General features: G+C 35.3%; 1 protein-coding gene across 1 annotated transcript in view; it reads left to right on the forward strand.

Annotated features, from left to right (window-relative positions):
- Positions 1–7,126: 7,126 nt before the first annotated feature.
- The window catches only part of LOC117101278 (multiple epidermal growth factor-like domains protein 10), a 28,794-nt gene continuing 18,457 nt past the window's right edge, over positions 7,127–17,463 (forward strand). The window contains exons 1-9 of the mRNA XM_033241240.1: positions 7,127–7,130; positions 7,581–7,841; positions 8,963–9,097; positions 10,629–10,784; positions 11,836–11,964; positions 12,271–12,423; positions 15,180–15,308; positions 16,608–16,865; positions 17,364–17,456. Of these exons, the coding sequence (XP_033097131.1) occupies positions 7,127–7,130; positions 7,581–7,841; positions 8,963–9,097; positions 10,629–10,784; positions 11,836–11,964; positions 12,271–12,423; positions 15,180–15,308; positions 16,608–16,865; positions 17,364–17,456 (1,318 nt within the window). The remainder of the gene's footprint in view (positions 7,131–7,580; positions 7,842–8,962; positions 9,098–10,628; positions 10,785–11,835; positions 11,965–12,270; positions 12,424–15,179; positions 15,309–16,607; positions 16,866–17,363; positions 17,457–17,463) is intronic.

Genomic DNA, 17,463 nt, shown 5'->3' on the forward strand with positions numbered 1-17,463 from the left:
AAAAGGTCAGAGGTTCGAACCTTCACTGTGCAAGTCGCTTGTGTCCTTGGGCAAGGCACTTTACCTACAGTATGTTGGTCTCTCTGCACCCAGGAGTATAAATAAGTACCTGGTAGGATGATGTGGCATTGAATGTATTACTATTAGTTTGTATTGGCATTAAATTGCAAATACGACTAGAAGACTCCCCAGCAAGTGGAGGAGGTTGCATTTTGTGCTGCTTTGATATATGGATCCAATGACCAGGGGTAATAATAACATCATTGCCAGCGCCATGTATCCGTATTGTTAATTTTAAATATGGTCACCTGCGGCAGCATTTAAAAAAACTATTGATTGGTACTGTATGGTCATAGAACAAACCAAGTACCGGTAAAATATATATCGATGCTATGTTTTGTTCCACTTTCATGCAGAACAGCCTACTGTACAGCCAAATTATCATAAAGGTTCAATACAGGTATTTGAGGTAAATTGAATACCAAAAATGGACATGTAAACCTGTCTCTTATACACATCTGAATTATTCACAAGGGACTCAGGAGGGCCGATTCCTGTCTCTTATACACATCTGCCTTGCCTTGTATAGCTAGATCGCATTGCATACAGAAAAGGAAATCACTCAAGCGTGACAGAGAAGGAAATCACCAAGTGATTTTGGGGTGTCAATCAAACTTTACAACTGATCAATCAAAACAGGGCCAGGAATACCTAAAAGTGTTTTATGTTTTTTTAAATGTCTAAAAAGTGCTTTTGTTGTCCCAAAATTCTTGTTTTTGCATATGTTTTAAACTGTCGTTTTCTGGGACCTTAGCAATATCCAAAAGCCATTTTCCTCACAGCATGAAAATGAACAAGAAGCAAACCTTCCAATACATATATAGTGTGGGTCTCACCAATAGTTGTTCAGTTGCCTATATAATATGTGGCAAAGACAAGCCAAACCAGTCACTCGTCGCAAAAATTGATTTTGAGTTATTAATACAGGGTTAAAGAGTGAAATAAGAGCTATAAAATGGTTTAAAAATCGTTCAAATCCGACATTTCCTTCTGGAGTTACAAGCATTTAAGCGTACAGCTGTTTGAAGAACAATATATGAGAAATCAGCCTTCAAAGTTTATGATTTCAGGCATTTCTCATGCAGAAACTATCATAAAATCATTAAAAAGTGTTGTTTTAACATTGAAATTGGGAAAAATAACAGCACAGCATGATGTATAGATACATAAACCTTAGTTTAGTGAAATAAATTAGATTTAAAAAAAATTTACATTCAAGCATGTTTTGGCTATTTTCTCTGAAACACAATTTGCGACGAGTGACTGGTTTGGCTTGTCTTTGCCACATATTTACAAATTGAAAGTCGCAGAACCTCAAACGTCAATAACTAAAACCAAAACCAAAACGACATTCAATAATGAAAAACTTCAACACATTTTTCTAAGTACGAACAAAACTACTGTATAATGATATGACCAAATTCAATTCAATTTTATCCAAAGCTGCAAATGCCATCAAGGGCCAATATCCACAAAAATTACATAACACAAAAGCAAACATACATTAAGCCTATATACAAAACATAGGAATTATTCACAAGGGACTCAGGAGGGCCGATTCTGTGGAAAAAATGAAAAGAAGTGTTAAAGGTTTAATGAGGAAATGATAAGTTTAGGCTTAAGTAGGGGGAGGTCAACTGAAAGGTAATGTGACACTGAAAGTGAGTAGAGGCAGAAAAGAGGAAGAAAAACGAGAAGTATGTGTTGGAATAGGCAGGAAGGTGTTGTGTTGTGAACGATGGAGAGATGAGGGACACTGAGGGCGAGGTGGGAGAAAAGCAAAATGGTTATTTAAACATCATAATAAAAATAATATACTTTATTCATTTCTTCAAATACAGGAGGAGGGTGAGCCAAGGAAGAGCAAAGTTTCATATAAAATTTGGCAGCCCCAAACATCAAACATGATAGAAAATAACAAGCAACAATAGCATCGTACATGCATAAGCACCCTGCAATAGTATTTAAATTCCAGGCCCATAGGCAGGGGGAGGGGGTGCAGAGGGTGTGAATTCCAAAAGGTCCACTTTTTAAAACATATGATTTCACAAAATTGTTCCTTATTATCAAAACGCTACAGCATGTATTGCATTATATATTTGCCAGCTTATCTATCCGTTGATTTTTAATAATGTGGCATGAAATTTGTTTAAATTGATTGTCTCCGGTGATTGCAGATTGATCTATATAATATGAAGAATGTTATCTATAGGCCTGCAGATGTACAGGACATAATAATGTTACTCTTTCAGGTCCCAAAAACACCCAAATTAATGAAAATTTAAATGAATATTCATGAATTATGTGTTTGAGAAATCTATTATGAAGACCCTTAAAATGGTACTTTGTCGCTTTTCTCACAAACCCCCCCCCCCCCCCCCCCACCAAATTTCAAAAAGTCCACTTTTTAAAACCTATTATTTCACTAAAATCGTTCCTAATTATCGCGAATTGCTACAGTATGCATTACATTTTTTAGCCCGCTCTTCTACCTGTTGATTTTTAATAATGTGCTAAGAAATCTGTTAGAAATTATCAGCTCCAGTGATTGTAGGCCTACAGATGTAAAGGACATGAAAAATCATAATTTCACAGTGGTGGATTTAAGGGGGAGAGCACCCTAAAATTATAAAAGAAATTGAGAAAAAAGAAAAATCAGAATTAAAGTTTGTCTGAGAGTGCCATTTCCGGCCACTTTGAGGTGCCATAATCATAAATTTTCTTAACTCAGCCCCAACCATGGTGGGGCTGAGGTGGTATTGACCATCTGTCTGTGCAAGTTTCTCTCTTCACCTCACCCTCTATTTCTCCTGCTTTACTGTAGGTCCCTAGACAATACTCAAATGAATGAAAATTTAAATAGGATATTACAAATTATGGATTTTAGAAATCCATTAAAAAAGGCCCTCAAAATGCTAATTTGTCAGAGAAGATTAACCCCACCCTCGCGGGGAGCGATTCTTTTTCGTACGCAACATTTGCATGAAACTCCACTCCGCTCGTCTCGGATTGATTCGACTTGAGTTTGATACGAACAAGAGCAGGTACTTCGCAATGTCGTGACGCTCGAGTATTACCTTTACTTTACTGTACTGTACTTTTTACTTTTACTGTTTTTATGAAATCTTACCGGTTTATGGGATGTAGGCTACGTCTGTAACTAACTGTGAGCTTCTTGTATGTTTGTTATCAAATGTACTACAACAACAAAAACAGCTGGTACCCCCTTCTACAGTATTGTAGTACCAGTGGTAAATAGGGTACTGTACATTCCTATCAAAGGCTAGATCAAAAGAGGCTCAACTTGTGGGCCTAGTTACAAGCTGAGTTAGATCCTCTGTTAAAACGGCCCCAAGTCAACTCGGCCCCATGTCAACCAACCCCAAGTCCACTTGGCACCAAGTATATTGTTATTATCATTATAGTAGTTATTCTATATACCTTTGTATAATTTTTATTACCTAATATCATTTTAATATTATTTTTATTAATGCAGTTTTAATTATTGTAATTGCATGTAAATGAAAATAAATAACAAAGGCAACGGTTTAAAAACACTTTAATTTTGGCTTTGCATTCAAATCTCTCGGTAAATATTCAATAAACACCATACACAGTAAATTGGGGCCCGAGTTGATTTGGGGCCGAGTTGACATGCGGCCGAGTTGACTTGGAGCCCAGTTGACATGGGGCCGAGTTGACTTGGGGGCCAGTTAATTGGGGCCGAGTTGACTTGGGGCCGAGTTGACTTGGGGCCGAGTTGATTCGAATTCGTCATGACATACAGTAGGTACTTAAATATTTATCCAAAACCTAGGCCAACTAAAAAATAAAAATGTTCACAGTATGTAACTCAAATTCAAATAAGGCCTACTTTTTATTATTCGTGCAGCGAAATCAAATATTACATATGTCGTGTTAAATGACTCATTATATTAGCATGGTAACATCAATGTGTTTTTTTCGAAATCAGACAGCGAGCAGCAATCTCAAAAGTTTTGTAGACGTTTATCTTTGGTTGATGACCTTTTGACCTGCAGAATTGAGATTTTCGAGTCGAGTCAGTCGAGACAACCCGAGTGGAGTTTCATGCAAATGTTTCATACAGAAAAAAAATCGCTCGCGACGATCCCTAGGCAGTCGCCCATCGTAAGGTCCACTTCGGTTGCAAAACGCACCTCCCCATCGAAAATCCTGCCTACGGGCCTGAATTCTAAAGGAATGATTAAGAAAATAAATATTTAAGGATTATAACCATGGGAGAGGTTGGTACAGCAGTTGCGTTTTGGCCTCTCAACTTTGAGGTCAGAGGTTCGAACCTTCACTGTGCAAGTCGCTTGTGTCCTTGGGCAAGGCACTTTACCTACAGTATGTTGGTCTCTCTGCACCCAGGAGTATAAATAAGTACCTGGTAGGATGATGTGGCATTGAATGTATTACTATTAGTTTGTATTGGCATTAAATTGCAAATACGACTAGAAGACTCCCCAGCAAGTGGAGGAGGTTGCATTTTGTGCTGCTTTGATATATGGATCCAATGACCAGGGGTAATAATAACATCATTGCCAGCGCCATGTATCCGTATTGTTAATTTTAAATATGGTCACCTGCGGCAGCATTTAAAAAAACTATTGATTGGTACTGTTTGGTCATAGAACAAACCAAGTACCGGTAAAATATATATCGATGCTATGTTTTGTTCCACTTTCATGCAGAACAGCCTACTGTACAGCCAAATTATCATAAAGGTTCAATACAGGTATTTGAGGTAAATTGAATACCAAAAATGGACATGTAAACTGGGCACTGAGTACAATTTTGGGGTGCCTATTCTTAAAATTTGCTTCAAACATGGTGAGATTTACGTTGATTTGAAGCCCCTGTCAGGGATCTTAGAGTATCCGACCAGTTATTCGAAATCCAGTTTGCCAAACCCAGTTTGCTGAATCCTGCCGTCACCATCGTACATAAATGCAGCATACTTTGTTTTTGAAAAATGATGTGTGGGTCAGGAAGGAGCTGTATTTATATACATATTAAAAGGCAAAATACTGGAAAAACAACAATTCTGTGGGAAAAACACAACATTTGAAGGCATGGCTATCAGTTGAAATTAGAAATAAAATAAAAGCTCAAGCATCGTATCCCCCTAAAAAAAAACTCTCCCTGCGAACCCTATCAGGGATTTTTATGCCATGGCCTTGACCCAGGCTCTTGTTGGCCCCTTGATTCAGACCCCCTGTCGGAAAATGTCTGGAGCTGGCATGTGTGTATAATTGTAGATAATTGTAGATTATCATTAGTTTATGAATTCCCTTTACTGTAGATCTAAATATTATTCAATTTAACCTTTATTTCAGATCAGTTCCCATACAGTAAACAAAACAAACAAAAACAAGGCCCAGCACCAACAGTATGCAAACAATATAAATAAATAATATGGGCCTGAAGGAAGTCAGTTAATTAATGACAATGCACAATGTTTCTACTGTATAATAGCAAAACTTTATATGTACAGGTAAATAAAATATGCTTATAAGACATTTTATCTGATACTAGGCCTGTTAATTTTTTTGCTGATAGCTGAATTGTTAATGTAATCAAGTTTGATTTACAGAATAGACAAAAAGAATCATTAAACTACAATAAGCCACTATATTATACTGTACGAAAACATGGTAAAAGAGTGCCCCATCGTAAAGGTTGTGCTGTTAATGTTTTACTGCTTTTATTTGACTTTCGACAAAACTGTGTGTTGGCAAACCACGTTTTGGCAAACTAGGATTCATGGTTTTTGAGTCAGCAAACTGGCATTTGGCAAACTAGGTTCCGACAATCTGGTCTAGATTATTGGATCCTCTCTTTAGGAAACTTGAATCCTATGTGGGGGATACTGGATGCCTTATCACTGAATCTTTGGTGCTGCCACTGGTTCTTTTCCATTGCTGCTCTCCTTGCGTTTTTGCTTGAGAGAGTAAACAAGTTTAAAATGGCATACCGTTAAGATAAGAAGCTGTTGGTCCTGTGTGCAATATGGCCCATTTGCATATTTTAAAGAAGCATGTGCTTGTATTACACTGTTGGAAAAAAGTAGGGGATGTCTTCCATCCCAGTGTATTGTCCGGTTCACCACTACAGGGACCCCACTGAAAAAATGTATGTGACGTCCAGTGTTCGGACTATTGTAAGTCATCCTTGATCCGTGTTTCATGCCAAAGACGTCTAATCCAATCTCTGAGCTACAGTACGTATGATGGATCAACAAACATTCAACCTTCCATCGACAAACAACAAGATGATCTGAGATACAATACTGCTACTGTGTATTATTATATCAAGGACATGCAAACTTTATGAGGACCCCATTCAAATTATGTGGCAGGGGCCTATCCAGGATTTCTAGATGCCCGGAAATATGTGTTCAGTTTATTCTGTGTATTACAGTATAACATTTATTTTTGTATTCTATTTTGTATTTTTTTTTAAATTTAAGAAATGGCAGTGGCAAAATGAGGTGGCATATGCCCCCTATGCCTTCTCCATAAATTTCACACACTAAAAAAAACAAAGATATTTATAGTATACCAAATACAAATATCGTATATTAAAGTGAACGTTATAAATCTGTTTGTTTCCTTGTATTTAATTATTTCAAATTTACTTACAGGTTGTGCTGCCAATCCACACTTGACGGTTTTTAATTTTGGGTCACCTTTTAACAATGGTGGCCAGCTCCAGTGCTACCCAACAGATAGTAGCACAACAATAACCATGGGAAAGGTATTCAGAATATCTGATAGTGACTTACTGACTGAAGCAGCTCTACAGAATCAAGGGGCATTTCCTGGTGCTAAGAGACTATACATACCCTATGATGGAAACTTCTTTGGAGTTTATTACTGTAAAGGTGTGCTTAATGGCGAAACAACCATTGTGGAAACTACAGTTGTGGATCTAAAAAACACATTTGATTGTAAGCAGTACTATTTATATATAGAAGGTGAAATTAGTTCACTTCGTTGGTAGTTTTAATGACACATCAATATAGCGTGGCTGTGTGTGGCCAATGAGTAGGAGCACTGTATTATTTATCTATTGATTATCATCAATTGGACATCGAAAAATGACCTCATATTTCTTCAAATAACAGTGTTTGAGCTCTCATTAGCGAAATTGCAAAATCCTATCCTAGACTAAATTTGGCTAAATATTTTAAATCCAACTAAAAGGGTAATGAATTAAAATTCACTGTGTATATTGTATTGTTTCTGTGCTAATCAAGCTTTGGCTAATCATTTTCATACTAGTAAGCTTGCTAAATACGCATTTTCTAGCTCAAAACCTGGACCCTATGTGAGCCTACTGTATCTGGGTGAAATTGATAGTAACCACAGCTTGTTAAATCAATTGTCTTAACAAAATGGCCTTTCATAAAAAATAGTATTATGTTTACAATTTAATTTTTCAATAATTATATAAATAAATAATACTTAGATTTATAAATTGACTTACTTTTCCAGCTGATGTTATACCAACAAACAATAAAACAAGTATCACAGCTTCTGTTGGTGATTCTGTTACTGTATCTTTTGACGTGACAGGATCTGGTAATCACATTTGGAGGAAGGATGGTGCCCAGCTAGATAACTACGAGAACCTTTATGATGATTCAAGCTTAACTTTCAATAGTGTGAGCGTTGAAGATGGCGGAATTTATGAACTTTACTTACAGGGACAAAGGGATGACTACAATCATTCATTTATTGAACTTCTTGTGAGAGGTTGGTTATTCTTATTTAATTTCTAGAATTAATTATACAAAATCATTTTTTATTCTAGGAATATCTAATGGATCAATAATAAAATGTTATCTCACTTTTTACAAAAAGTATCATTTTAGAATGATGGCACTTCTAGATCCCCAGAAATGGCACTCCTATATTTGCACTTGTATGTAATTTAGATATGTCACATTAAAGGTCATACTGTACGTCATACACTATTAAGCATTCTATATTGCACGGGTATGTACTGCATTGAACACAACTTCGGCTTGTGTACTGCATTAAACACATCTTCGACTTGTCAGACTAAAAACATGTATTCAGTGATGAGATTGTGCTAATTTCATGGCCCTCCACCCACCCTTATTAACCCACTTTTCCATCTTTGAAATCCACTCTTATTATTTAGATTTTATTAATGTTATCACCTACTCTACCCACCCTTAAAATGTCTATCATCCACCCTTCGTTTTCTACAGCTAAAACTCTGGTATTTGCTGCTACAATCAATTGCAGCTCATAATATTGTGTTGTCTAAAAGCACCATAGGCCCTACTCAATCCGTTCAATTAGACTTTCGGTCATAAATGTTATACATACATATTTCTCAAAAACCATTGATGCATGGTGTACTAAAAGTTAAATTATTTTTGCCATGCCAACCTTAAAGAAATGTTTTATTTTTTGTTGTTTGAATAGTACATTTTATTGATTACATTGGTTATACATTTTGGGGTAGTGACGTTATTCTATTAGGACTTTTTGGTGAACTGTACACCCCGTCCTAACTGAACTACTGTACAATGTATTGCTTCATGGGGTACAGTAGGTACATTCAGCATCGCTTAAGTACAGTATACCACCACCATACCTGCATCCCTCCTCACTGACAGAACTACAGTATGCTTCTTTGTGTGCAAGGACATTCAGCTTCTATAGTGACATATCCATCTCAAATGCTATATATCTGCTAGTAGTTGCCAAGAAGCCTCCTCACATGTAAGCACATTTGATGAACACTCATCTGTAGATGTAGTACATTTATTCTGCCTCAATTTAACAATGAAACAATTTCAATTTGTAAATCAATCATCTAATATTTTATTTATTTCATTCAGGCTGTCCTGCTGGCCGATGGGATGCACCTCGATGTACAGGTGTTTGTAATAATTGTTATAATGGTGGTGTATGTGATGATGAGACAGGGAAATGTATTTGTCCACCAGGGTTTCAAGGAGAAAACTGTATGACAAGTAAGTTGAAACAATTTATTATTTAAGTTACTTTCATTTTTAATTCTTGTCTATTTTTTAAATACTTACCTCATGCACTGATATCAGTCAGATTTCTGAAGGAGCTTACCGTACTCGCGTGAATTTTTTTTTTTTGCACTTTCTGAGGGGCGCTTAGTCAAACGTGGTGCTTATTTAAACAGGGCGCTTATGAAAACAGAGTGGAAATTGAGGAGGCGCTTATGGAAATAGATGAAAATCAAGGGGTTCTTATGGGAAATTATTAAATTAAAGAGGTACCTGTACTTTTTAAATAAAAAAAGATTATATAAGGACAATATGAATGGTGGTTAGGCGGAAAAGATAATCATCCAGAGAACATGGCTCATGACAAGAATGCGAATGTTTACATAACAGCAAAATAGCAGATGCAATTAGTGGTGGTAGGTAGTGGTTAGCTTGTTGGTCATCGGCCGATTGAGATTAGCAGGATGGCAGGACCATTGTATTTTTTCTTGAAAACTCAGATGAGAATGTGCTAAAGGTCGGAAAAAGAAAAAGAGGAGTAGGACTAGGCATAGACAAATATGTAAAAAGAGTAAAGTTGGAAATATACTAATTGTTCAGGGATCAGAGCTCTCATCTGTCGAAGAGAAATATCCTCATTTTGATATTGTCCTAAGAAGAATGTGTTTCCACTCTGCAGCTCAAATTATGCCAACACCCACAGTCCCAGAATTGATTGGATTATTGACTTGCTAAAAAGAAAATCTTATATTATTGAGGGGGTGCTTATTCAAATTAGAAGGGGCGCTTATTCAAACGGGGCGCTTAAGGAAATGTTTACGTTAGGAGGGGCGGTTATTCGAGAGGGGCGCTTATTCAAATGGGGCGCTTATTCGCGCGAGTACGGTAATGACTTCATTGTTCTGAATTAAATATGCCTCACGAGGCTACTGTAGCTATAACAAGGTGCCTAGTAGCTTTATGTTCACATCATTCCACAATAAAAGGGGCTGAAATGAACCAGTGGCATTGGGTTAAGATCCCTACTCTTTCCAACAAAAGAGATGCTGGGAGTTATTTGAAGTGCTTGCTAGCCAGATGTGTATACTGGACTGGGTCGAAGTGGTTTAAGTCCTTGAACAGACTTGGTTCCACCAACCTAACCCAGGACATACCAAGAACCAGCACCGATGTTAGGGCTGTAATTAGTTGCGTTCGCCACTGTTTTAATACTCAGGCGCTCGACTCGCCATGATGTCATATATGTAAAATACCTCATTTAATTAACACCAATAAAAACTCCTGGAAATCTAACATCTGGGAATTTTTTTTATAATGTTAATGGTATGCTGTGTACTAGCATCTTATTGTCTATGGATATTTTTATTTTGGCCCAGCGTAATAATGCTTTAGTCAGTCTTTTAGACAACTAAATAATTATTTTAAGATATTAAATTGACTTCAATTATTTCTGAAACCTTTTATGTAATAATAATAATAATAATAATAATAATAATTTATTGATTTATTTCTTGACTTACTGTAGCTTGTGGCGGTAATAGATTTGGAATTACCTGTCAAATTAGATGTACACGAAACGAAGCTGATCCCAAAGACACATGTAAAGGCAATCAATTTTGCTTACCTAATCCATATGGATGTGACTGTGTAACAGGTTATACTGGTCTTTATTGTTTAACAGGTAAATGTACATTTCTTGTATAAAACCATATCTATAATAATAATATTATTAGACTTTCATAGCGAATATTGTTAAGACCTTTATTATCATTACCCTGGTCTTTGGATTAAATGCCTGGAACACAAACTCAGCTCCCTGGGAGAGTATTCCATAACGTTGCAGCAGCTACAACAGTGCATTTTGGCATTTAACCCTACCAGGTACCCACTTCTGGGTGGAAGCAAGAAGCAATGCAGATAAGGTGCCTTGCCCGAGAACACAAGTGAAATGCACAGCGAGGGATTGAAACCCCAACCTCGAGGTTGGGAAACCAAACCGTTCTCACTGTGCCAAAATACTTCTCATGTAGTTGTAAATCATTGCATGTGGTGGAGTGGTAATCCACTGATCATCCAATATTGAGGTTGTGAGCCAAAGTCTTACAATGGTTTCTCCTTGTCTTTATGCACCAAGAAATATAAATTGATAATTTATTTTGAATTATTTTTTTTGTTGATCAAGCATTACATTTTGCTGGTTAATTATGTAACCAATATCCAGGAGAAAACATAATTATATTTTTTGTGCAAAAGAGAAAAGCAGACTATCTGAATGTTTTAAATATATTATTAAAATATATTTTATTTAAAAAAAATTGTCTTTGTGGTTTTTATGCAATTATGATTTTTCCCCAAATATTGCTTTTATATTAATGTACTGTATACTGTATGAAAAAGTTGACTTTGGTTTTATGTAGTTTTGTAAATATAAATGTGAAAACGTAAAGTAAATCTAAATGTATACAATCCTTTGTTAAAAGTCAACGAGGACATTTAGATTAGGTTCCTGGGGACCTGTAGCATGCGAAGTGCTACCATGAAGTGCAGTAATTGTATAGATTGTGTTTTCACAATGTTATGATTATTTATAATATAGATTGTTTTTGACATAAGCTATATATACAGTATATACATAGGTTGCTTTTAATATAAAGATGATAAAAATGAACCAGGTGTTTTCTATTCATTATTACATTCAACTCTAGCACCTTTAGTATTTTTTTCCAAATCAGAATGTGACTCTGGCAAATTTGGTGCAGGTTGCAGTCAGGAATGCCACTGTTTGTCAGGAGGATGTAACCGTTATACTGGAGAGTGTACCGGTGGTTGTGCATCTGGATGGACTGGAAGCAACTGCCAAAGTACTGTAGTGCTTTAGAAATATATATTGTTGTTACTGATATCTTTTAATAATTATTGTGATAACTGATAATTTTCATTGCTGTTTTTTTTTTTAATAGTTTTTGGTTTTTTTTTTTTTTTTTTTTTTTTTTTTTTTTTTTAACATCTCTTCTTGAATAGAAGCCTTTAAATTCTCCATTGTTTAATTTTATTCTGTAAACATTTATTTACAAAATTTGTAATTGTATTAGTATAATATCAACACTTGGTTTTTTATCTCAACTGTTTATACAATAATTTCTATTTTTTCTTTTTTTTTCTTGCAGTTCCAAGCAATTGCCCTGTTGGCTATTTTGGATCAGCTTGTACATTGATTTGTCATTGCCATGATAATAAGGAATGTATTAGGGATACTGGTGTGTGTAGTAATGGAAAGTGTGCAATAGGGTACAATACAAATGACAATTCTGTTTGTGAAGGTAAGTACAGGGTAACGTGGAAGGATAAGAAAAAACACTGTCTTCACAAATGAATTAAAAACAAATAATTTGTGGATATTGCTGGGCCATATACTAAATCGTAGAAATAACAGGGAATAATTTTAATTGTAGGAGGTGGGGATTTTGGGAAAAAAACCTGAAGTGGGAAGGAACGAGTGCATTAATCAGCAATTCTTAGTTAAATTTGCAGAGCCAAACATGACTGCAGCTAAAATAAAGCATTTAAAAGAAATTTACATTAAATTAATTTTTCTAAAAGTCAATATTTATACATTTCAAATTTAGCATTCCTACTCTAATAGATACTATTTTTTTTTGTTTAACTTCCTAATGTATTATTTTAAGCCCACCTGTTGTTGGTGGCTAAATTATAAGTCATATTTGTATTATGCATTTACAGTCAGGATTTGAGAACACTATAGGATTATGGCATGTTAGATATCCGAGCTGTTCAGTCTGGGGAGCTGCAACCTACAGCCATAATATCGGCGCTCGTTCGAATGGCTCACTTGCCAGTGGTTCTGGTGGTAGAACAAGTCTTCTCAGATAAGGACTATAAACCACAGGCCCAGAGCACACAATTTGGCTCGTGTGCACTTAAAAAACCCCAGTACATCTTTCGTGACAAGTAGGAGGTTACCCCGGTGTACTGGTCTATACAGCTCCTGTTGTGGACAGACGAGAGTAGTTGGTACCAGTTTACCGGGTAGCTCCGACATGAAGAGACCCTTCGGGAGAAGCAAGTTACTGTACGAGCTAGTCCACATTTCGAGCGCTTTGAGATTTCTGTATAAAGCACTATATAAATTGAACTACATTACGTTACATAGGAAACAGAAGCCGAAGGAGCCATTATTTCCTGACAAAATTACCTGAAGCTTGCCGTGTTAAAGGCAATTTTTGATGGAAATGGTGGCTCTATTTCCTATAGTATACAAAATTACTTGACTATAATTGCTCTTAAGTCAGTTGTAACGTCCATCACCTTTTCTTGATCAAACTGCTAGTTGTACAATCAACAGGTTGCAGTGACTGGTTGTTCGGTATCAATACAGTACATTAACTGTGTGTATGCATTACCTATGCATGATAATGATTTATTAGTAGTATGCACACTGGCAACTTCACAGCTCGTCGCGATATGAAGAAGATGAATAGATTGATTGTAGTTGATGAAATTGATTAGGTAGGCCTAACCTCCTGGTAGAAATTCTTGTTTAATAGATTTGTATTGTACAGTGTAGTAAATATTATTGTGAGTATTTCTGCAAGGTCCAGTGATTAATCTCAGATAAGATAGTATAATATAATACATACTTATCGAAATGCACTGCCTAGGATGGTCTTGGCTTCATTCGTGTAATAGCCAACACTGTAGAGTGAGACTTTTTAAGTTCCCTGTGTGTGTCATAGCTTGGCCCAGCAACAAAATATACATTGCGATGTAAAATCACCCCTATATTTGAGCTTTTCGCACACAAGATGCAAACAAATCAGCACTATATTGAATTAATAATTTAGAGGGATTAGGAAAATTACATGCAAATGAAAATGATGATGTCAGTACCTGCAACTATAAAGGTGCACTGGGTTCAAGTCTATCCCCATACCATGTAGGTATTATTGAGGAGATTACTCAAAAACACTTCGCACACAAGCGCTATGCAAGTGAGCCACCAACAAAGCTGCCGCAGCGCGTGAAGAACATTGCGTGATTCATTTGAAATCTAGTGTGTTCCCCGCCACTGTTCAGCAGGCTTAGTTTACCAAAAAATTTAACATGCCGAAATGGAGAGCACCTTCTTTTCTCAATGCGCACTACTTACAGTCAATCACTATAGCTGCGCAATTGTTTCCATCTTAAAGCTAATACATTTATCTTTTGAAGAAATACCAAACATATTAATATTTCTACTAAAAAGAGTTTCGAATTTAATGAAACATTTACATGAGCTGTAAAAGTATGGTATATTTCAACTTGAATTTCCATAAATTGGATAAAACTCGATAATCCTAATTTTAACATATTGATTAAGAAATAATTGAGGGTTATAATAAACTAAGTCATTTTAGTGTAAACGAGTGTGAACTATTCGAAAATTCAATCCAAAATCAGATTAATTTTCAGTTTTACGCTGCCTTAGCTTTTAGATGAACAAACCGATCTTTAGACAAAATTATAATGAACACAGAAGTAATTGTAATAGAAATATTTTGCAGAATCTGTTCCTGAAATATACACATAATAACATACTAAAAGTCCGAAAAAATCCAATCAGGTGAACATTGTTAATTTTAAAGATATTTACTGAGTTAAAACCAAATGGTTTATCGCACAACTGCCCTGTTGAAGAGTATAAAAGCATGTCATTGTTAAGTTGCTGCTAACTAAAGAAAAGTTAATGATAAGATAATACACCTGCGCATAATTCAAAGGCAGGGAACACATTGGTATGTCGCATGAAAGGGATCTTTTGTCATGTGATCTCTGTTTCAATAAATACCTCCATGGTCATACAACCCTACTGCTTTTCATTTTCCCAAATGTTCACTTGGGTTCTCACAAAAAAAATAGACCATCCGCCCCAGCATTGCGCACGACCACTTACTATTGATTCAAATTATATCTATTTATAGATTAAGAAAATGACTTTGCCAGACAAGTTATTCCAATTTAAGGTCTTACTTCTATGTACAGAATGTTCTATCATTTATTGTGAATTTGTTATGTATAGCCTGCCAACCTGAGAGCTATGGTGAAAACTGTGCTTTGACTTGCAATTGTGATTCTGACTCTTGTCACCATGAAACTGGATGTAATGGCGGTTGCCGTAGTAATTGGTTGTTAAACACCTGCACTACAGGTACGGAAAATCTACCAACCAATTTTTTTTTTCAAGCAACATTTATTTTGTAGAGGCACGATAATATATATTAAACCCAATAAATATCTAATTGACCTATGAATGAAGGTGCATCTTAGACAATAAATGTACAATGTGCTAAGTCAGCCATCAGCTACATCCATCTCATCAATTTTATGTCTATTTTATACAGTACTTTAAAAAAGTTATCTTTATATATGCCTCATTCAGTTTTGTAGTATTAAATTGATTGCTTCATTTGTTAATAGTTCAACAATTACCAATAATAAAGTATTTATTTAAAGCAACATTCGGGAGCTTTAGATTGGTGGTTAAAATAAAAAGCTTTGTTAATTTAGCTAAACAGTTTGAAGCCACTGTGTGTACTTTGGTTCAATTTTATCCCCTACTCTGCTTTTTGTTTCAATTCGAGGGTCAATAGTGCACAGTTTTTTCGAATGAGACATAATCCCATGTGCACATTAAAGGACACAGTAAACTCTTTGGTAGAGTAGGGGATTGTCTGCAGGTGTTCTGCCCAATATAACACCAGATGGACACTACTCTAATCTTAGGTTGGTTGTCCTTAGTTGATTAAGGGAATCTAATCTAAGTTTGATTTCTAGTTTTGTGGTCCTGCAGTTGCAAATCTTCTAAAAAACCGGAATGTTTCTCAATATTAAAACAGCTCCACTCCATAAGCTTGATAATACTGGGCCCTGTGGGAAAACAATAGCTTGATACTGAAAAGCTTTCCCAGTTTAAATGACAGTTACATGGTTTAATTAATTTTTAACATCCTGGGTACACATCTTTTCAGAACAGCTCAATTCCCTTAAGCCTTACTGTATAATTAGACTTTGTTTAGGCCATTAAAAAAATTCTTTTGTTGGCCAACGTTTTGGGAAAATCCAAAAAACAGGTAGGAAAAGTTTAAAAAAAAATCTATATTGAAGAGCAAAACAATCGCATAACAATATTGCATCGCCTACCGTCGCAAGATAAGCTGGACCTTTTTAGTTCATTAAAAAAATATTTTTTGTTGTAGTAAAAAAAAACTCAAATGCTGAACCTCAATTTCGAACTTTTTAAAAATTTATTTGCCCTTACTGGACTCTATGGGAGAATAGTAGCTTGCTATTGAATATTCATCTCTGTTAAGGTAAGAAAAAAATAAAAACAATAAACAAACAAACAATAGCAATTATCAAATATAACTCTTACAAGAGGCAATATCTTTTTATCATAATTTATATATGTTTATATATCTTTTATTCCTGTTTTTATTTGCTACTCTAGGAATAATTTCAATTTCTAACACAAAAGTTAATCCAGGTCAGATGTCCACATTTCAATGTGACATTCAAGGTGATGTAACTGGCACTACCATTCAGTTCCTTATTGATAGTCAACCTGCTGCACAAACTGGACGCACAGAATCAAATGGAGTTACAACAGTTTCATTTACCGGTGAAGCAAATCCTGATGCTGCATATGTTTGCCAACTTACTAAGGATTCTTATATGGCAAGTGAAACTCATTCACTTACTACCTATGGTAAGTTTCAGTCATTGACTATTTTCATTACTGATGCCAGCGCCTTGTGTATTCTTCTGATTGTGATAGGCGCTATATAAAATTGGATTTAAAAAAAAATGCTAAAGTTCAATGGTTTTTTTCGTGTTTGCATTTTTTCATTATTATTACAGGAAAGTAAGTTTCAATGATTGTATATTTTTGACAAATAAAGAATTTTGTATTTAATGGTAATAATACTAATCATGGTATATTGGCACATGGCACTTTTTATGTATTTTTATGTAGTTTTTTATATTTCTCTTCCCCTTGGGTGTATTTTTTGAATATATTGAAATAGAATTAATTGAATAATATTGCAGTTCTTTGATATTTTTTTAAAATTTATTGTATCATTTTTCCTCAATTCACCAAATTTTAAATTAAACTATTTAATATGTACTCAACATACCTTCAAGTGTAGTGGGTTCTGATGGTGGATTAGTGATTTAGAAATTATTCAACATTCTTTATAACTAGTATTACCAACATACAATGAAAAACCAGCCGCAGAGACGATTACTGGATCTTCAGTGAAATTGAGGTGGAGGGAATGGAGTACCATCAGTGGAGATAGTGG

The sequence above is a fragment of the Anneissia japonica genome, unplaced genomic scaffold (assembly GCF_011630105.1).
Source record: "Anneissia japonica isolate Jap-2015-1 unplaced genomic scaffold, ASM1163010v1 scaffold1859_len985614_cov190, whole genome shotgun sequence".
NCBI classification, from domain to species: domain Eukaryota; kingdom Metazoa; phylum Echinodermata; class Crinoidea; order Comatulida; family Comatulidae; genus Anneissia; species Anneissia japonica.